The 22388-nt window shown below is 46.7% G+C and overlaps 1 protein-coding gene across 5 annotated transcripts in view; it reads left to right on the top strand.

Annotated features, from left to right (window-relative positions):
- RUNX1 (RUNX family transcription factor 1) overlaps positions 1-22388 on the top strand; it is a 253945-nt gene that overhangs the window by 148904 nt on the left and 82653 nt on the right. For 4 of the 5 annotated variants that reach the window (XM_049104778.1, XM_049104777.1, XM_049104775.1 and 1 more), the window contains exons 3-5: positions 4841-4879; positions 10805-11058; positions 17302-17458. In XM_049104778.1, coding sequence (XP_048960735.1) covers positions 4841-4879; positions 10805-11058; positions 17302-17458 — 450 coding nt within the window. The remainder of the gene's footprint in view (positions 1-4840; positions 4880-10804; positions 11059-17301; positions 17459-22388) is intronic. The other variant, XM_025449617.3, reaches the window with a different exon arrangement.

The following is a 22388-nucleotide window of genomic DNA, read 5'->3' as shown; positions in this document are numbered from 1 at the left end:
AGAAGAGCTTACTCTGAAGTTGGGGTGCATAGGGGATGCATTCTGCTACAGAATCAGCAGACCAGTGGTATGGGAGAGTAATCTGGAAGTACTATAAGAAATTAATAGAAACTCCTTTATAGGAGACCTTTTCAGGAGATCTGGCAAAAGTCCCTAAGAACTCGAAACAGAATGATGGCAATAGGGCTGGAGAGTGTGTGTGTTGGGGGGGGGCGGGGGGCGCGGATTAACACAAAGAAACCAAAAAGAGGACCTGGCAGCAGGTTGGATGAGATCAAAGTAAATCCATGGATCCAACCCTGGAAACCAGGAGATGAATGTGCAATGGGCAAAGCAAGAAGAACTAGGTTGGGGTGGGAGCTGATGAGTGTGACCTTCAGAAAAATGCACACGGCAAGTGTTAATTTTCTCACAGGTCTTCTTCCATCTTCAGCACACACACATGCACACACACAGCTCAACTTTGGGTTTTCCGTCTCCTTGCCACCCCATCTTTTCCCACCCTCCTCCACTAAGCACCTACCCCCCCCCCACACACACACACACTACAACCATTTGCTGCCCCTCCCATCATCTGCTCCACTGAAACGTCTTCTAGCAAAGGATACCATGGCTCCCCCAGACAAATCCAAAGTAACTGTTTCAGTCCTCACCCCCATGGCCCTTCCTTGGCCTTGGCCTTTGAGACACCCTTTCCTCTTGAAACTCCCATCTTCTTTTGTTTTGAAGACTCTACTCTCTCCTCTTTCTCTTTGTAGCTCAATCTCTTTGGTGGTTCCACCTTTTTCTAACCAACCCCTTAGATGCCAATGATCTCTGACTGTCAATGCTCCCTTCTTCCTGGACACAGTCTCTGTACAATGTGAAACCAGTGCAGATCTATGAGGACGTCTGCCCTCAATTCCTGGCTATTTTCCCCACCATTACCCACAGCTCTGTTCTGTTCATCGAAAGCCAGATCCTCATGTCTACCTCCAAACCCTTCCTCTTCTGGTCTTCTCTACTGCTGGTAATGGTGCCTGCGCCAGAAGCAGGGGAGACTCTTCTCTCCTCCCCCATAGCTGCCTCTTCCATCTCCATTGTTCCCACTTTAATGCAGATGTTCATAATTCCTCATGTGACAATTGCAGTAGCTCCCCACTCATTTCTACCCCCTCCTACTCATCTATCCACCTCTGACAAATTTACTTCCCTCAAACATGTATTAATCAGATTGTTCCCCAGATCTCAAGGCTTTGATAGAACCCATTGCCCTCATGCGCAAATTGCTTCGGGTCTATAAGCTGCCTACGACCCATGTTCATGTCTGCCAGCACTGCATTATTTGTGAGCACCCCGATCCCAAACCTACACTCCAATTATACTAGAACTGACATGTTTCTGTGATCCATTTCACAAATTCACGTTTTTTCACACTGATCCTTCTGCCAGGAGTGCCTTCTCCCCTGTCCCGTTCCACCTCCCTAAACCCTTCCTCCAGCCCTGCCAACCACCTGGTAAAAAACCTACCTAGCCTCTAAGAGTCACATCAAGTATCACCTCTACTACAAAGGAAGGTCTTCCCAAACCCACCAGGTGGTATGCTCTTTTCTTTTTCCAGGTGGGATGATGTCTCCTCCCACCATCTTCCTGGAACCATGACACTCTGTGGTCACTCAGCAGCAGCCATGACACTCCATTGCTCTTCTGTATTTGTCCTTTGTCACCAACTAGCCTAGCACTCTGCCTGGCACACAGAAAGCTTTAGAGAAATGCTAAAGGAAGAAGATCAAATACTTCATATCTGGAAAAGTCCCAAAGATGTCACTTTGGTTTATTTTTAAGATTGTATTTATTTATTTATTTGAGAGAGATTGAGAGCCCAAGTAGCAGATGGGACAAAAGAAGAGGGAGAAGCAGACTCCCCCCTGAGCAGGGAGCCCAACTGGGGGCTCCATCCCAGGACCCTGGTATCTGAGCCGAAGGCAGACAGTTAACCAACTGAGCCATCTAGGCACCCCCCAAAGATGTCATTTTGAACATGTGGAGGCAGAAAAGGACTAGAAAGCCATTTAATATTTAGTAAGACTTTAAAAGCTAAACAGACCTTGACCTACTCCTCAAAATCTGTGGATGGCCAGAAATAACTTCATACTGTGACTCCTAAATATTTGAGATTTGCAATGTGCAGAATTTCAAGGATAGTGTCTAATGGAGATGATGAGACAGGGAAGCATCAAATTGACAGATGAGTTCAGAGCTTAATTTTTCAGAGCTCTACCGAGGATACCTATAAAAATACACAGCTGTAGCCAAAAAGAAACATGGCTCATCATTCATTCAGACCCATATGTGGACGTGTGTGTGTGTGTGTGTGTGCACTTACACAGAGTGGAGTGATTTTGTCAAGTTTCCTAAACCCTCTGAGGGTGAGGTTCCCCATCTGTAAAATGGGGGTGGTAATGGCATTGTGGCAAGGATCCACGGTACTGTTGCCGCATGGTAGAGAAAAGCATTTTGCGCATTACCTGAATGCACTTAGCAGCATTCAGTGAGAGGAAAGGAGCGAGAAAGATCGGGATGGAGGGAGACAGCTGGGGGATGAGTTAGCCAAATTGAGCTCTTGCTGTCATGAACACCCTAGACATGTCGTCTCTTACACTTTAGGTTCAAGCACCTTTAACAACTCTTTGGGCACTTGATGGGATGAGCACTGGGTGTTATACTATATGTTGGCAAATTGAATTTAAATTTTAAAAAGACTGAAATTAAAGGGAAAAAAAAAAAAAGAACAACTCTTTGGGCAAACAACTGCAAACCTCCACAGGTGCTACCTCACCTGGAGACTACCCCTTCCCCCAGCTTAATGTGTGGGCTATGTCCTTAAGGCTACTGACACGGGGCACCTGGGTGGCTCAGTGGTTGGGCAGCTGCCTTTGGCTCAGGTAGTGATCCCGGAGAATACCCGGACTGAGTCCCAAATAGGGCTCCCCGCAGGGAGCCTGCTTCTCCCTCTGCCTATGTCTCTGCCTCTCTCTCTCTCTCTCTCTCTCTGTCTCTCACGAGCGAATAGATAAAATCTTGAAAGAAAAAAAAGGCTACTGACACAGGACAAACCAAGGACACTTCCAACAGGCACACCTTTCAAAATTCACTCACTTTTGCCCTTACTTTTAGGTTAAAAAAAAAAAAAAAAACTTGGGTTTTCTCTGAGAACCACTGAAACGTTAGGTGTATAAACAAACCATTTGCTTTTCTACTTTGCTCCTTCTGTTTCTCAGCCTCTGACATGGAAAGGCTTCTCGGGGTCTCAGGAGAGAATTTCCAGGGAGGTCGGTTCTGCTGGGTCTCTTTAGCATGAATTTGGCTGTCAATATTACTGTTGTGGATTCCTCCCATGCCTATGAAAAGTGAACTTCCTAACTTCAGGGTACATTTGATATTTCTTACCTTATCGTTCACAAGTAGTGCAAATGATCTTTTTCCCTGCTCTATTTTTTAAAAATCTTCATGGAGTCATTTTTTTTTGTATGTACATGCACACCACAATCTTGGCGGGGTTTTTCTGTTTGTTTTTTCTGTGTGTGTGTGTGTGTGTGTGTTTAAGGATGCTCCTTGGACACCGTACCTATTTAATTGCTTTACTCTTTCATTATAGAGCAGTCCTTCAGAACCCCTTATTATTTTAGTTGCTCTTTTTGCTTTGGCAAAAAAAAACATAAGACTAAAGAGCTGTAAATCTTGTTCTCCTGCCTATTTAAACAGCGTCTGGAAATCTGAAATAATTACCTCCTTTTTTTTGTTTAAAAAATTTTTAAGATATATTAATATTGTGGAGTAAAGTTGAAAGCTTTAGGTCCGCAGTATTTGAAATGCTCAGATCCTAAGGCTTTGAAAAATGGTTTATTTTTCATGTTAATCATTCAGTGTCGAACGTTATCAATATACAAGGCTGATGCAGTAGTTTCAAAATCAGAACATTGCATGTACGTATTCAAAGGAAAGAAAAGTAGCTTCAGATGACTTTGCTTAATGGGTTAACTGCTAACTGTACCTGCAGCAGTATATAGGAAGTGATTCATATATGGATATGTGGATATATTATCACACGATGGTCATTTTCAATAAAAATTGATATCATCTGTTATTTCAAGAATGAGAAGTTTCAGTACAAATAATCTGCACCCCTAGCAGAGGGAAGGAGAGTAAAGCGTGCAAGGAGGAAATATTTCTAAACTGTCCTCTTGGAAGTAAATCATGGTAATGTTTACCTATCAGTCTGCTTCTTTCAAAAGATGTCTTCAAAATTGCTTATCTTCATTGCTTTAAAAAACTTCTGTTTTTACATCTTGCATTTCACCTCTGCTGTAATGCCAATTTTCAAGTGTTTTGGCAGTAAGTTAGGGTTTGGTTTTAATTTCACCTTGAATTCTGATTCACTTTCACATTCTCCAAATGAATTTCTAATGTTCATAAATAAATCACACTGGCATCACATACAGAGCTTTAAAAAGGTGATCCTATGAAAGATATTCAGTACTAGCTAGCAATGGAAAACATTGGTCAAAGTCCCATAAAACCATGTGCAAATGTAACAGTTCATTTGTTATTTGCTGGTTTACTGTTTTAAGCTATTTTTGTGCCAAAGCAGGACAACATGCTGTAAAAATCCCCAGTGCTAAAAAGTCTGAGGGGCAATCAGCCAACAAAAAATTAAATCAAATTAAACAAGTGGGGGAAATTTAATTTTTATACTTGCATGGATTACAATTAGAATGGAATTCATCAACTATCAGTAAATTTGGTGCTTGCCATCAGTATATTTATACAACTTTTATTTTCCTACTTTCTGTTCTTTCAGAATGCATACATGGAATGAATCCATCTAGAGATGTTCACGGTATGTTGGATTCCAAATCACATTTTTAATAAAATATGTACGTTCATATGTGCATATACATGATTTTTTAATCTATGTAAATCTATAAGTAACTTATGACATAAAATAGCCAAATAATTAAGGTTTTTTTTTTTTTGCTGATTCAAAAATACTTAAAAGCTGTTCTTCATATTGCAAATATCAAACCATATAAAACATTCCAATGAAACTTTAAATGATACCTTCGGTTCTACAGAGTAGTTTACCACAGATGTATTCTGCTCTTATTAAATGACTCTATACAACTCTCTGGAAAAATGGAGCTTGGCTTCTATCTGTTATAACCTAGTTTATTACCTTTGTTACAACAGTGGCAATGCAAAATTTTTATGACGGTAAAATGTTTAGTAAGCATCCTAAATTTGAATTGTACACTTGGGAGCTGCACAATTATGATGTCAGAGTGAACAACTCACACATCGACGACCACATCCTATGGAAACACTCACATGGAGGAAGGATGTAGCGACAGAACGAAAGAATCCTGTCCCCAAAGTAATTAGGTTTCAAAATTAAAATAATCTCAAAGAGGGGAGACGGAAATGTTTAATTAAATTCCAGTGTCGAAAACTGGATGGGGTGTAGAGCAGGTTATTTGCACAGACACTCACATGTTACTCTTCACTAAAATGTTCTCCATCCTTGTGACATTACATCAACTGCACCAATTTGGTCCAGAACCACCAGCAAAACACATCCTCTGGTTTTTATTTCATTGAAATGGTCCACCGAAATAGAAATAATTTTTTTCTAGAAATATTACATTTTTAGAAATGTAATTTTAGAAAGATGTTACTTAGAGGAGAATTTTAAGAGAATGGTTGAGATTTCAATCCTATCTTTAGGCACATTTTATTTTTTGAGAGGGCTTTAAAACAGCACAAAAATGTAAAAATATTTAGATATTTCCTGAGACCACTTGCGGATTTACCTGAAGTTGAAGAAAAGCATCAACGAGCTGTTATTTTCCCCCATGAAATTATCTTGCTTCCAAATTTTGCTAACCAAATACTACTTTAAAAAATGCCCTGTGAAAACTTCCATTTCATTCCTGTTATGAGCATTATTGGAGTTTCCCCCCACGCAGCAAATTTGGAAAGATCCGTCATATAGCATCCGCCCAACACCTCGCTTCGTTGTATTTTTTTTTTTTTTTTTTGTATTATGACAAGAGGGAGTTTTAGTATTATTCCAGGAGTGAATGTGGTCATGTTTCCTTTCTTAGAGAGGCAGAGGAAGGGAAATTCTATATTGCCGCTACAAGGAGCGCCTTTGGTGGAAAAAGAGTTCTTCGTTTCGTATGCGATGTTCAGGAACTTTGTGAGCTCTGTAAAAAGCCCTCCAGACTAAGGGCTTCCAGGTACATCTCAGCTGAGCCTCCTGCAGCCCGATTTGCAATGCATTTTAGCTCCTCTGCAAGGAGGGCTGCAGTGCTTTTGTTAGTTTGTTTCTGGTTTTCCAGGGTGCACCGCTCTAAGTAAGCAGTTACAGCCAGCGCAGGTCCCGGGAACCTCAAATGCGCGGCGGCCGGATTTAGAATAAATCAGCAAAAGCTTTCCTTGCTCTTATCATCCTTGTCAACGTTCAAACTCGAGATTTATTGGTTGAAACTCGTAGCTGAGCAGCGCCCAGGGGGCTGCCGCTGAAGGGCTTGCTGCACTCGGTGCATCTAACCCTGTACCTCTCCCCTAAGTTAGGGAACTTGACCCCGCCCGGGGGACGGCCGCAGAGTCCGGCCCGCAGCCCCTCGCAGGGTTTAGGGTTTCAAACCGCCCCGGCCCCCGGAGGAGCCTCCTTCTCGGACCTTTCCGCCGGGCGAATCACCCCGGTCCGCTCTATCCCGGAGTCAGAGCCCATTTTCGCCGCCGCCGCCGCCGCAGCCCCGAGCCCTGCCCTGCGTCCGCGGGGGGCCCTGGGGATGCACTTGCGGGCTGTCCCCGGGAGCGCTCGGCCGGCTCGGAGCCGCGGCCCAGGGGTTCGGAGCCCGGGCAGGGGGCGGCGCACAGGGAGGTCTGGCAACTGCGCACTCTTTGGAATCGCTGGGCCAAGGTGGAGGGAGGCCTTTTTTTTGGGGGGGGGGGGGGGTCTTGACTGCTGAAATGCGGCTTCCTGAAAATCGCTTTTAAGGAAGAATACGAAGGAGTCTTCTGAGACCCCAGACCCATTAAAACAAAACGCAGCTGGTTGCTGGTGGTTCTCGGGAGTGTCTCGGGTGCCCTGGAGACGAGCGAGGGGGCGGCCCACCTGGGGACAAGCTCGCAAAGGCCGAGGGCCCGGCGCGGTACCCGGGACGCCTGGCGCCCCGCGGGTGGAGAGCCGGCCGGTCGCGGGGTGCGTGCAGAGGGGTTTCGGGGAGAGACCGTGATGCGGGCGGGTCAGGATGCCGGAGGCCCCCGCCCGAGGGTTCCCGCGCCACCAGCTCCGCCGCCGGGGTGGCAGGGGCAGGACGCGCCCGTTTCCAGCCTTTTCTACCCAAACTGGAGTTGTTACCGGAGCGGCCCAAAGGCCGGGAGGAGGGCCGGCGGAGTCGCGCGCCATCGGGGGCGTTCCCGGGCGCCCGGGGCGGCAGCGAGGACGGCTGCTGCCCCCTGGCGTCCGCCCCGAGCCCGCGGCCCGCAGCGCCTCCCGCGGGGCCGGCGCCAGCCTCCCGGCGGCTCGGAGCGGCCCGTGCGGCCTCTCCGGTCCTGGGGCCAGGGAAGCAGCCCGCGCGCCCGGGAAGGGCCCCCCCCCCCCCCCCGGCTGGCCCGCCCTGGCCGACGCCTCCGTTAGGCCCCAGAGGCAGCGCCGAGGGAGAATCCGGCGCTTCGGCGCCCCCAGCACCCTAGCCGCGCGTCCGCAGCCGGGAAGGAGGCGGCGGCCGGAGGGGCTCCGCGGGGGGCGGGTGACGGACCCCTGCTCCGGGGAGCTGCAGCGGAGGGTCCCCTGTTGGGGGTGGGGATGAGCGCCCTCCCCCGGGAGACGGGCGGCCCCGCCGCTGGGAGTGGGGCACCGGGTGGGTTCCCCGGGGAGCCAGGGAGCTGCGGGGCGCGGGGGGTGGGGGTGGGGAACGGGCCCTGCGCGCCGGGGCGGGGCCCTCTAAGCTCCGCGAAAATGCCCGCGGCGCCGCGGGGACGGACGCAGGGGAAGTTCCCGCCCGCGCGCAAAGCCAGGCTGGGTGCAGCACCCCGGGCCGCTCCGGCGCGCGGGGGCGGGGAGACGAGCCAGCGCCGTTTCCGGGGAGCCGGAGGTGGGTGCGGGGCTCGGGCGACCTGGGCCCGGCGGTGGGCGCTCGCGCGGCCTGCGCGGGGGCCGCCCCAGCGGATGCTTTCAACTTTCTTCCCCGTCGCTGGCTGTTCGGGGTCGCCTTTCGGATCAGGACCCTCCTCTGCTCCCCGCGAAGCACAGCCCGGCGGAGCGCGGCCGCGGTGCGTAAGGAAGCCGCAGCCCAGACGCGGTGAAAAACACCGATGAAAGCAAACCGACCCGAGAGAGAAAACTAAAAACACAAAACCATGTTGTGGAGACCGAGAACCTTCTGGCCTCGTTAAATGAATCAGCGCCACTTCTCTGCAGCTGCCCCCCCCCCCCACCCCACCCCCCCACCCCCATGGCTACGGTGGCGCGCGGAGCCGCTCTCCGGCCCCCTCGCGGCCGAATCCCACCCACGCTGGGGAAGCAGAAGCTCGGCCGTGGGTGGCCGCGCAGGACCCGGGGCCGCCCCGGGTGGGGGGGCGGGGGTGAGCTCCGGCGCCGGGCCCGGGAGCCTCGCGGCGGCCGCTGCATCTCCAGGGCGCTAGGGGCGCCTCCCCTCCGGCTGGGCTCCGGGCACCGCGCGCGGCCCGAGCCCTCGCTGCGCCGGCCGGCGTCCTCTCTCTCCGCGTCCTCGCGGGGCCGCGTGCGCCCCGGGGCGGGGCCTCGGGCGGGGGTGCGTGCGTGGATGCGGGCGCGCGGGGCGAGCGGGGAGGCCGGGCAGCCTGGGGCGCTCCGCGCGGGCGGCGTACAGTAGCGCGCGGCGGCGGCGGCGGGGGCGCGCGGGCCAATTCCAGGAGCCCGCGGCCGCGAGCCGCGCCCTGGCTGATACCGGAAAGGCCCGTGATTGGCCGGCGGCCGCCCCTATGCAAACGAGCTGAGGGAATGGAATTCCTCGGGCCGGGCTTACAGTAAAAGCACGTTCATTTCCAGGCACTCTCATTCATAGAGCCAGCGGGCGCAGGGGCACGGGCGCCCCGAGCCGGACCAGCAGGGCACACGCCGCCCGGCCTCGCGCCCACAGGCACCGCGTCCCGGGGCTCCCGGGGACGCCACCCTTGCTGCTTCTCCTGGACCGCCGTTGGAGCTACGATTTTTTATTTTTTTCATTTTTTATTATTTTTTTCCTTTTTAACCTTTCTCTCTTACTTTTGAATGAACTGGCCTCTTGGCTGGATGTTTCAACTTCTTTCCTGCCGGTGAACTTTTTCCCCCGGTCGTTTCCTTTGACAACTGCGGGAGAACGTGTGCCGCGCGTCGAGGCGAGCCCGTGAAGTTGCGTGTGCGTGGCCCGTGTGCGTGGGAGTGTGACTGCGTGTGTAACTCGAGCCACCCCGTCTGTTCCGACCTGCGCTGCGGAGCCCACGCTCCAGGCCCGCTCCACCTGCTGCGGTTTCGCGGTGATCGTAGGTATAGGCGCGTCCCGGCGTCTAAGCCGAGGGCGCTGGGGCGACGTTGGAGGAAGATCAGCTCGCTACGGCCCAAGTCGGGCTGACTCACCGAGCCGGTGTAGACAGTGGCTGGCTTCGGAAGAGTGCGTGTCTGCGTGCGTGCGACCCGGCTGCGGCTCAGCTCCCACCAACCACAGGATCAGCCACAAACTTAACCAACATCCCCAAACCCGAGTTCTCAGATGTGGAGAGCTGTACTCTGAGTGTCATCGACTTGGACTTTTATTATTATTATTATTATCATCATCATTTTTTTTAAAGATTAGCTTTTCTTTGAAAAGCTGAGTTTTCTGAACTGAGCGTTTTGCCAGAATTTATTAAGAGAACATGACAAGTATTTCTAGCCCAGCCCTTCTTCAACTAATGAAGCTTATTTTCAAGGCTACTTAAAAAAAAAAAAAAAATCAGCAGCGAACATTAATGGATTTCTGTTGTGTTTAAATTCTCTACAGATTGAATTGTAAATATTTTATGAAGTAGAGCATATGTATATATTTATATATACGTGCACATACATTAGTAGCATGACCTTTGGAAGTCGCAGCTCTTGCTTTTGAGGACCGAAGCCGGTTTTGCATGATCAAAGTGGCTCTGTATATGGAAGACACTCGTATATTTTGTGTTGTCTTGGGACTTTAGGCAAAACTCACCTGAAAACAAAAACAAAACAAAACAAACAAAAAAACCCTGACAGGCGTTTAACTACTGGAACTTCCAAATTATGTATTGGCTGGCCCGTTTGCTCTGCGTATAAATATTTTAGAAACTGTATGGGAATTTTGCCTCCGGGAACTTTTTTTTTTTTTTAAACAGCCAAAGACTGAAAGTTAAACTCTCAAAGCAAGACTCAGAAGATAGCCTCCCTTGGCATTTGACTTTGGATTCCAGTCGCCCGATTTTTTTTTTTTTTTTTTTTTTTTTAAAGCATTAGGCGATCGGTTGCTAGGAGCCCTGCCTGGGTCGGACGGAGGCTGCCCTGCAAAATAGAACTTTCCCCCTCCGGGACTGTTAGTGACTTCGTCTCCCGCCCGCCTCCCCCCAGCCCCCCGCCCACCCCCGCCCCCCCTGCAGCAATAAAGGGCCCCTGAACTTATATGTTGGTCTCCCTGGAGCTGCTCGCCGAGGATCCGCGCCCTCGTCGCCGGCTGGTAGGAGCTGTTTGCAGGGTCCTAACTCAATCGGCTTGTTGTGATGCGTATCCCCGTAGATGCCAGCACGAGCCGCCGCTTCACGCCGCCTTCCACCGCGCTGAGCCCGGGCAAGATGAGCGAGGCGCTGCCGCTGGGCGCCCCGGACGCCGGCGCCGCCCTGGCCGGCAAGCTGAGGACCGGCGACCGCAGCATGGTGGAGGTGCTGGCCGACCACCCCGGCGAGCTGGTGCGCACCGACAGCCCCAACTTCCTCTGCTCCGTGCTGCCCACGCACTGGCGCTGCAACAAGACCCTGCCCATCGCTTTCAAGGTACTCGGCCCGGAGCGGGTGGCGGGAGGACCGCGGAGGCCGGGGGGCGATCCGGGAGGCCCGCGGCCAGGCGGGCGGGGCCGGGTCCTCGGAAGGGGCCGGCGCTGCCCCCCGCGGCCCCTGGTCCATCCTCCTGCCCTCGGGACTCGGGGGATGCTCGGTTGCCCTGGCGATCCTGGGGGAGGGGGGTGTGTGTGCACGGGGACGGGGGATGAAAAACATCCGATTGCCCCCCAAAGACGTGCACTGAGGGCCGGTCGCGACCTCCCGGACCTCCCGGACCGAGGTCCTGAGTTTGCACAAAGTAGGCAAAGTTATACCCCAGCTCCCCCCCACCCCCCCACCCCACCCCGGCCTGCCTGCCTGCTGCCATGCTTCTCCCCTCCCCACCCCTGGCTTGACACCCAAGCCATTCCGCTTCCCTCCCAGGGAGGCATCAGGAAATAAAGATACTTTTAGACTTTGGGGTCAGTGAAGATAAACTGACAAGGAAAACCTGTCCGGGCTTCCTCCCCACCCGCACCTCCTCGGTAACAGCCCCGTCGGAATTAGCATGTCCGAAGTCCACGGAGGGCGTAGTTAACTTTGCAGAAGTTTTCTTTGGGAGACTTTTTGCAGCCTCTAGGCTGCTCCTGCCAGAAGCCGCGAGCCGCGAGCCCCGTCTCTTTTCCCGGAACCCTCCTGAGCCTTATCTCCCTCCGGCTCAGCTAGATTGAGCCCCGGGGCCTCGAAAGGTGGCCGGGCTGTCTCCTGCGGGTCGCGGTGGGACCCCGCTCGCAGCGTGCGGGTCTGGGGAGGCGGGTGGCGGGGACTCAGATGCACGCAGCCCCGGAGGTTCACTTCCACCCCTGATCTTGCCCCAGCTTCCAGCTGCCTTTAGAAACCTCGGCCTTCATCGCGGGTGTATAAACAACACCCTGCGTTTTTAAACAACCACTGCCCCCCCCACCCCCCACCACACACACACCCCGGCTGCAAACAGTAGAATTTTAATTCTGGCGGTGGGGATTCTATTCTTCTGTCTTGAGTGAGTGGGTTTAAGAAGGGGCAACTTTTTAGTACAATCTGTAGTCATTTCCTGTTCATTTAAAGGGCTAAGAAAAGCAGGTGGAGGGGGAGGCTGTAAAGATCAACCACTCTTTTTTTTTTTTTTTTAAGATAACTGTGCCCTTTAAGGGGAGATGAATTTAATATAAGTTTTTTTTTTAATGGCTCCAGGCCTCTAGTGGATCTTGATCTAGTTACGATGGACAGTGTTCACCTTTCTATAAAGTACCGTCGGAGTTCTTATATTTTAAGCCTTAGGCACCTTCCGAAGTTACATTAGGATCCCTACAGCAAAACAAAATGTGTAGTTGGCTTTGTCTGTAGAAGTGCCCCAGTTTTCTGAAAGCAGAAGTTTTTGAGGAGGAGGTTGAGCAGCCCCTGGACTCTTTCCCTGTAGATTTGGATTGAGAGCCCGATTCAATTTTAAATCATTCTAAGCTCTTTGCATAAACAGACTCCTCTAGCTAGAGGACAGGACCGAGTCCCCTCAGTGACAGAGGACTTGACAGGGCTCTGCCCCGGGGCCACTTTCAGATAGAGAGCAGAGGGAGACAGACGGGCTGATGATCAGCCCCAGGGTCATTTAAACCTGGTACCCCTGACACGCCAAGGGAGTGGGTTCCAAGAGATCTGTGGCTTCCTTTAGGGGTAAATCAGGATCTCTTGTGGATGTCCCCTCCTCTGCCAGGGAACCAACGCCCAACCATATCAAAACACTCAGCGATTCATAATCTTCAGGAGGAGGTGAAATGATGTCGTTTCTCAAGCCACCCCAAGAAAAGTATTATTTTTTTTCTTCTGAAAGACTGAAAAAAAAAAATCATATAACTTGCTTGTATGAGCAAGCCATCAGGGAATTCTTTTTCAGTAGAAATCTTAGTAACCAAAGAGATTTCTTTTTTCAAAATGACTTTTTGACAATTCACTTAAAAAGAAGATCTGATTTGTTTGGCTGAGTGATAGTTTGTAGTCTCCTAAATGGCCGAGGCATAGTTCTCTTGAAAAAAAAAAAAATGTTCGAGGGAGTCTTGAGAACATATGGGAGAAAGGGAAGGACAGCGGGGGAAATGAGGCCACTTGGGTAATATCTGTCACCACTGCGTCCCCATCAAGAAAGGCCTCTTCCTGAAGGAAGCCTGCTCACTCGCTGCACAACTGAAGTAGCTGATAGAATTTTCAGGGAGGGAATAAACCCAAAGGTTAGGGAGACAAACAAGCTAACCCTCAAAACGGGACTGTGTCTGGGTTGATTCCTCCTGTATCCTTGGCCCCACTCTGCCCTTAGCCACCTACCCGCCTCCCAAACAGTTTCCAGAGAAATTAGGACTTTAAAATGTGGATTTCACATAAGCCCCAGACAATCTTTTTAAGAAGTTAATCAGTAAAGAATGGTTGTGTTCCCTGTAATAAGGAGGAGAGAATGTGAAACAGTGATAGAGTCTGATATTGATGAAAAGAGCATTTAAGTGATTCTTTACCAGTCTTTTGAAATCCTACGTGTAAATCCCCTGCTTTCATCTTCGAAACTAAAGGGAGATTTAAAATTCTGAATTTTCCTTAAAATAGATTAAACTCTTCCTATTTGCTTATCCTGGGCCCCAAAATATGCCCCCCCCCTTCATTTTTCCCATGGAGCACCTTCATTTTTTAGCGTAGAAAAGAGATATATTTTACCACTGGGAAAATCTTAAATTTGCTTACATGTTACCTACAATTTACAGAAGCAGCCTAAAAAGCTATATATATATATATATATATATATTTTAATACTGCAATATTACAGTTTGTTTCAGCCCTGGTACACACCAGAGTCCAAAGGCATAAACATGCCGTCAGCAAGTTCAGGGGTTTTGGATGCTAATAGTCATATTCTTTCCATAAGAAAGAAGTAAGCAGGGTTTCTATCGGCAAGATTGCAGTCCCTAGGTATGCATTAAATGTCATCTTGGCTGAATTCTGGGTTCCACTCCACAGCTTTCTTTGAAACCCTGGAAAATTAAGGGATTTGAAATAAATGAATTGTAACTGTAATTTCAACCTAATTAGAGTTGTTTGAAATGCCAGTTTGAACCGTGAACAGACTAGCCAAGAGCAGTGTGGGGAGATCCATGCAGTACATAGCAGGGCTGATATTTTGCCCAACTTCCTGATACTTTAAAAACAGAGAAGTAAAACAAAATATGAGATATCCTTTGGCCAGCAAGTCCCTTCTTGTCTGTTTGGTCTGTGTTAAAATGTAAATGTTTGTGTTTCCTTACCTATTGTTTATAGCTTTTCATTCCAGTTCCTTCTTTTTTGTGTTTGCAGTTAGATTTTTTTTTATTCTCTTCTTATTGACTATCAGTGGCACAATCTGTATCAAATTAGCAGACATGTTAGTTTTAATTTTTTTAATTTTTTAATCCGGTCTAAGTGTGCTTGTTAACAATTAGATGATATATACGTTATTAGCGTAAATTAATATTCTCCCCTTTCCTCCTGCCAAAAAAAAAAAAAATCCCTCTGAGATCAATAAAAAAACAAACAGAAAAACAGTCATCGAGCACCCGAATATCTTGGACTTTTGCTTCATTTTTTAGAAAGACAGAGGAAGGAAGGGTTAAACTCCTAATTTTGTTAGTCTTAAATTCCAACATCAACAACCTTTTCATATTTAGCCACCACGATCATTTTACTCTATATTTGTTTCTAGTTGGTGAAGGTCTCGTGAGTTTGCCAAATTACTGACAAGGATAGTTTTGGAAAGATGAGAGAGGCGCAGGCATGGAGCCCCGTGAGAGGAGCCAGTGGGAGGAAGGTGATTTAGTGTTCATTTTGGAAGATATACAACTAGATTTACTTACTTTAACCTCTTACAGATCCTGCCCCAACAACGAGTTATTCAGTTTGAAAACCACATAGTTAAGTATACAGCCCCTGTATACTTACTAAATGTTGGATTAAAATAGAGAAGCCAGGTCATCACAGGGAGATGGGGATGAGGAAGTAAAAATATGTGCTCAAGGAGGGCATTTCAACACTGTGAGCTAATTTTACAGAGGGAAGTGAAAATAGTGAGAAAAAAAAAAGGAAAAATTTTTAAGAGGCAGAAAAAAGCAGAATAAAGCAAGCACATTTTGTGGGAATAGAAACGAAATGGTAAAATAAGTAAATAACCGATCAAGGAGATTTATTTCAATGATGTTTTCGAAACAAAAGGGAATTGTCATATTACTGCTCTTAATTAAAAGGCAACAAACACATTTATAATGGGAACTAAATATCTAATTAGAGAGCGCTTGGGGAGTAAATAGCTGTGTTTTTAAATCTCCTTCATAGAAAACATGCCCAGCATTGGGATGGAAAGGATTAGAAAGAAAGATAAAAGGCCCAGGCCGTGCTCGACAGAGCAGGTGGGATAAGGCAGATGAAGAACATGCCTCCCTCTTGAGGGCTGGTTCTCCTGGTCCTCTAGTCACTTGTGGTGAGATGGCTCATCCTTCCTGTCATACTCTTCAGAATCTGAGCTGATGCATCACAAGGATTAAAAGCAATAGATGGTCACCTGGATGACACCGGGAAGGGGTAGTGACCAAGCAGGCAATGAAGATGGGCATTTCCATAAACAATGGCCTTGCTATTGTACCAGGGAGCCTAGGGCAGCCTCATTTACAGACAGAAAAAGAGGATTGAAAATATAAGTATTACCCCAAAATTACGTAGTGATGATTAGGTAAAAAGGAAGAGGACTCACTGGAGAATTCATTGCTATTACAACTCAAATACAGAATGGAGAAAGGGCTTATAGAATTCAAACGATTAAAACAAATTCCCTACTGACTGAGAAAGTACCATGAAGAATATCAGAAGTGATAGGAATAGATACAAGTTGGGGCATTTTGATTTGAAACCCTATGACTGCTTTAAAAAATAAAAATAATGAAAATAGAGCTAATAATAATGGTCTAGCTCCCCTACACACACACACACACACACACACACACACACATCATTTCCAGAAGAATCAAATGATGGCCAAGAAATAGAATTAACTGCACAAAGCAGCTTTAGGCCATGCTCTTCAGAGCATTTTACCTTGAAATTACTGCTTTTTAATCACGTGAGTATAAAAAATATTTATCCACCAGTTTCTTCAGTACCCCTGTTAGGAAATCCACCCCTATTCAATTAAATTAAAGGCATTTTTCTTGAAAATAAGCTGGGTTTGGAGAAAACCTCAGTCATCTATCAGGACATAGTTGATGCATCCAGGGGACCCACAGATAGAAAAATGCTACGTAGTTCCACTCCTGAATTCAGAGCAGCACCTAAAAGCCCTCTTCCCTGAGGTCTGTTGATTTTGCAATTAGTAATAAGCAAAGGGCAGGTTTCTGATTTTGTTTCCTTGTATGCCAGATTTCCCTGCTACTGATAATCAAAATAAGAGAAGCCAGTAGGGGGTTTCAAAGATGAACCGCAAACAGAGTCATTCAAGGATCATCTGCAATTCAGTTTAAAGATCATTTTTTTTTAATTTCAGCAAAAATAAGTTTAAACACCTAACAGCAAAGTGGGCCCTGTCAGTAGACATCTAGACAAGAGAGAGATGGGTCAGATTCTAATCTTACCAAAACGAGACATTGCATTTCTCAAGTATGAAGGATTAAGATCTTTGCATTCATGAGAAGGCATAGCTTCCGAAGTCCTGGCCATAGTCAGTCTTGTCCCAACTATGTCATGGGACCTTAATGACTTTATTAAGTGAATGTTTCAGGACTCAAAAATTTATATTTAGTTCTACATAATGGAATTCAAAGAGATCCTTCCCATTAATAGCTTTCCCATTGCTTTGCTATTCCTTTGCACACTTAAAAAGGATCACTGGGGCACCTGAGTGGCACAGTTGGTTGAGCGTCTGACTCTTGATTTGGGTTCAGGTCAAGATCTCAGGGTCGTGAGACGGAGCCCCATCCTGTTCTCTGCAGTCAGATCACAGTCTGTTTGAGAATCTCTCCCTCTCCCGCTGCCCCTCCCCTTGCTCGCTTGTACACATTATCTCTCTCTCACTCGCTCGCTCTCTTTCTCTCTCTCTCTCTCAAATAAGTCTTTTAAAAAAGGATCAGTTAATATACATTTAATTTTAAAGCAATTAATACACCAATGGCATAAACGTTTACAGCATTTCTGATGTCTGCATCTGTCCCTTGGTTGGCTTAGGTGGTGGCTCTGGGGGATGTCCCCGACGGCACTCTGGTCACTGTAATGGCGGGCAATGATGAAAACTACTCAGCTGAATTGAGAAATGCCACCGCAGCCATGAAAAACCAAGTTGCAAGATTCAATGACCTCAGGTTTGTCGGTCGGAGTGGAAGAGGTATGTATCTATCAAAACTGATATGGGAGTACGAGTCGTTACATGGCAACAAATCTAAATTTCAAAACTTCTAGAAGTTTCTCTGATGTTCTAGAAGTTTTCTGTGATGGGATCCCTGAAAGCACAATCTTTCTTGATATTGCTGCTTCAAGCTTTTAAAAAATACTGATTCAAAGTGTAGTATCTTTTCAAGAATCTACCTTTACATTGTTGCTTTGTAATATTGGATTAAAGACTGATTTGCAACATGCAAAGTGCGGATTATGAATTTCAAGGAAATCCCTCTGATTTTTGCTAAAACGTAAAAATATAGAACTCATCATCATGGAAACTAAGATTATACAGCTGGTAGTGTCTACTTGATAATTATCAAAAATCTGTATCATGGAAGCTTTTAACTTAGAATCCATGTGCTGCCTATGACAAGGGACAGAGTTTCAAATGATCACTTCTGATCATTTTAAGGGATGTACAGTATATGGTTATTGAAATGTGGTTTCAAGTAAGTTTACCATTTTATGATAAAATATGAAGAGACAGCGATAGTACCACTCTGGTTTGGCAAATTTGATAGCATTTATGACCTTCCTGTCACATATAATTTGGATGCCTTCTTATTATCTGAGGGAGGGGCCAGACCCAGTTAACATTTTAGCACTGATCTTTTAAAGACTGGGTTACCCAAAGGAACTGTTGTCTCAGGGCAGTTCGGTGTGGTTTTATTTTTCTGTGCCTGTTACTGAAGTATTAGAGCGGAAAGAGGAATTTTTGGACAGTAATCTCCTCTGGTTTCCAATTATTTTCAAATATTGTGCTTTCTCTGTTTTGTAAGAACTGAAGTCGTATTTTATAAATAGCAATAAATACGAAAAGTTTAATTGAAGGAGGAAGGGGAGCTTGTTTTGAAAATTTCATTTTCATAATACAGTATTGAATAAGCTAACGAATAAAAGTTATTTTGAGGATAATAAAAAATGATGTGATAAATGCATAAACAGCAGTAGATGACTCTTGTATTAAAAAAATTAAAGTATAACCAGTGGACATTTAAACATAAGAGTATCGTTACTCTTTATAAAGGCATTCAAAGATACAAGGTAATCTGTGTTTGGTTAGTCAAAGAGGGGAAGGGGTAAAAGTGTGTTGTTTTTGGGGGCCTTCATCTTTGCTATCTTAGCTGCCCACGGCATTTTAAAATAGAATCCTACGTGGAGAAAATTAAAAAAAAAAAAAAGAAAAGAAAGAAAAAACAAACTTACAACATGATTGAAAATATATGTCGATAATACAATGTTAATAATAGAGTAATACAAAGAAAATTATGTCCACTTATTGAAAGCATGAGAGATGCTATAACATATGAAAGCATAAAGTCATTAAATGGGTTCACTTGTTATATTACAAGTCCCCGCCTTCCAGTAAATGGAATTCACATTATGATTCAGAGATGTGTGTTTGGAAAACATCTTGGAGGCTTCAGATCAGTAGCTGGCAGAGTAGGTGAGAAGCCAATAAAACACAAAGGCCCTCTTGCCTGGTCCTTGCCTACCAGCCTAGCTAATAATCTTAATTCAATTCTTGGGTATTTATACTACTTGGGACGCTGGCTGAGTCTCATTGGGTTGCCTTTCCAGAGAAAGTCCTATTATCGTAGTGTGCATCTATGTGGGTCCATGTGTCAGGTGTTGGTTATAAAAGTTTGGAAAACTTGAGTGGATCGTGCCTGTGATATTTTCCCGTGAGAAGTGCTGTAGTGGCTTTGTGGCAGTGTGCAGTTCAGTCGGTGATAATAAAGAATGAGATTTTGAAAGCAGCATGGTTCCTTTTCTGGCATCGAGAGCTGGTCTCTTGTCTCTCATTGGCCATTTCTGTTTTGAGTGGGTGACTAATAGGTGCTTGTGTTTACTTGGGTAGCAGTGAACTGTTTCCCCAAGGTGTGGATTGTTTGCAGTTGGCTGCCTGATTCGTGCTAGTATGCCCGAGAGTTTGCATAAAACCCAAAGAGTAAAATAGCTACAACCAAGGCCGGGCTGTCTTCTGATAACCTGGAACAAGAAAACCGATTTACATGCCATAAACGGTCAGTATCTGTTTTGAACGGGCTCGGCTTCCCATGTGTGATAATAAGGCGTCCAAAATACAGGAACCCTAATTGCACGTTTGACCCAATTACGGTTACCCTGTGTATTGTTGGTCTTGAGTGGGTTTGTTTGTTTGTTTGTTTGTGTTTTTCCGGGGTCAGTACTACACAGCAGAATGAGCTGTCAGAAGGCCCCGTTTGACTTTGTCTCATGGTCTCTCCCCAGTCATAAAATACAACTCGATTTTACTCTCTCGAGTCCAAGTGTCAGCATCAAAGCCTGCCAGATTTTTTTTTTTTTTTTTGCAATTTGCTTCCCATTACGAAGAGAACAGATGATTCTCACTAATTTTGACAATTAGTCTTAATCTTCCTCACTGAATCTTGTCCTTTAAAAGTTTCATTACGTCTTATTAAGCGATCTCAAGACTATTTGCTGTTTCATTTTCTGTTTTTGAAAATGTGCCTGAAAACACGTCATTGGCATCAACACATCACAGTGGCGGAGAAGGTCCTGGCTATTGGCTCATCCAAGCATTTCAATGCCAGTTTTGCATTCTGTCAAACAGCACTGATCCGATGGTTTCTCCAAAGGCCTTGGTTCTCAGTTCTAAACGAAGGGCAGAGAAAGAAACTCCTTTCTCTTTGACCAGCTGCCGGCCCGTGGGATTGGAAAACCTCACAGAAATTGCCAGAGGTTGGACATGGAAGGGTTTTTCTCTGTTCGACAAAACTGATTTGTCTGGGCACTGGCTCATATCCAGGATCACAACTTATAACCTCAAGTTCAGCCTGCAACTGGGAAAACCTGCCCGTCCGGCTTTTACGGGCTTGCTGACAACATCGGGCCCCTAAAAAATACTCGTGAAGGCTTCACCCTCTTCTTTTTTCCCCCTTTCCTCCTTTTCCTCCTTGCCGATTTAAATCTCATTCAGGGGACGCTTCACTCTTGGGCTTTGCTCCCTTAGATTCAGTGTCTGCATAGACACGGACCCTTCCTTCACAGTGGAAGTAGAGGTAGCAGTCCCCAGGGCATGAGAGGTGATGCAGAGCACACAGGCTGTGGTTCAGAACCTTTCACACTTAACCACAAGTTCTGAAACCGTCCCTCACCTCCGGAAAATCGAAAAGTCAGGATCAAGAGTTAGTTCTTGGCACGCTTCATTAGCAGGGGCCAACCAACCTGTTGTTGACATCAACAGTCAAGGCAGGTCATCCCTGGGTATTTTCAGTTACAAGAAAGCACATCGTGGCTGCAGGGGAGAGACCTTGAAGCAATTTTAGCCGTGAGATCTGTGAGTGCTTCTGTCGCTGTCCTACTACATAATCGGTTGGAAAGGAATCGATCAATCAGGGAATACGACTTTCGTTAATTCATTTTAGAACCAAAGAGGAAATCTACTAGACCGTATCATCAACCACATCATAAATGGGGGGAAGAGAACCCAGGGCGGATTTCCTTTTAATTTCTAAGAATCTGATTTTTTTAATCTTTTGGGAATGTCGTAGATAAGTTTGAAAAATCCTTGGGGAAGCCTTCTCCCAAGGGGGGGGGGGAAATATATATATATATACATGTGCTCTTGCATCCAGAGTTTCACGTACGGTTTCAGTTTCCAGGACTGCTGAGGCTCATTTGTGAAACTTTCTGGGGATCCATGGACCCCTGACTTGATACTTGACCCAGCCAAGTATCTGAATTTGAACTTTGCCTTGACTGTGGAGGGCCAGCCTCGCACGGGGCTGCACACGGCAGATAATTGGAATATGAATTAAATGAACAGACAAGGTGGACACTCTTCTTGGACCTCGTGTGTTTTGGTAACACCTGTTCTTATTATAGCCAGGACCTGGTTTGTGTGATTAGGGAAGTAGATCCTGTTCAAACTACCGATCTACACCTCCCAAAGGCCATCAGGTCTGCACATTTGTGGTCGCCTGAAAGGGGGAGAGGCCTTTTTTTTTTTGTCACAGCCTCTTCTCTAGTGAATGCCTGTGCCCCCCTTTTCCCCCTCACCCACCCGCCTGCCCTCTCCACCCCTGCAGAGCTGCAATGTGAATTCCACACTCAGCTCCATGAGGTCTGGGAGTTCTCTGGGCCGTTAGAATGGGGGGTTTAATTCCTTGGAGGCATTTCTGTTCATGGTGACCTCCCTGGCAATTTAAATCCCTCCCTCTTTCAAAATAGTACCCCTTCCCAATGCTTTTATAAAATGAAATTCCTTCATTACGTTCTTGCTATGGATGTCTTCCCAGACATAATATTTACCCCGTCACAATGTGGGTTATTGCAGATTTGTGTAATGTTTGTCACTGAAGGCACTTTCATTCTTAAGTTATTTTATGTTATTTGGGGAACAGCGTGGGGAGGTTGCTTTCAGATGAGGGAAAGACCACGGTTGAGACGGAGGGAAGGTCCATTTAAACTGTCCCGGTAGTCTACACGAAAAGAGACGTGTCTTTGTGGAGTGGTGGTTACTAAGAAATGCTCAGAATGACTCACAATATTATCATGGGATCCAAGTCATTCTCCCTTCCATACCGGAGTCCTATAAAGCGAGGTAGGAAAAATTTAACTGAAAACCCCAGAGATGTGCCATGGGCAACAATCAAGATACTAAACTGGCAATCCGATCTCCTGGAGAAAATACGAGAAAAAAAAAAAAAACAAAACCATGAATAAAATAAAATAAGGTAAAATATAAAATAAAAGACCTGGCTTCTGCTACAGCAAGCCCCAGGCAGCCCTAGCAAATAATTCCTTCAGATGGCAGGTTGAAAGCCTGTGTCCCCGATCTGATGGAGAATTCATCTTTAGAGATCAGGTTTCTCATCCTGTTTCCCATTTGC

The sequence above is a fragment of the Canis lupus genome, chromosome 31, assembly GCF_003254725.2.
Source record: "Canis lupus dingo isolate Sandy chromosome 31, ASM325472v2, whole genome shotgun sequence".
Taxonomy (NCBI): Eukaryota; Metazoa; Chordata; class Mammalia; order Carnivora; family Canidae; genus Canis; species Canis lupus.
The sequence above is the reverse complement of the archived record's forward strand: the minus strand, read 5'-3'. Positions and strand labels throughout refer to the sequence as shown.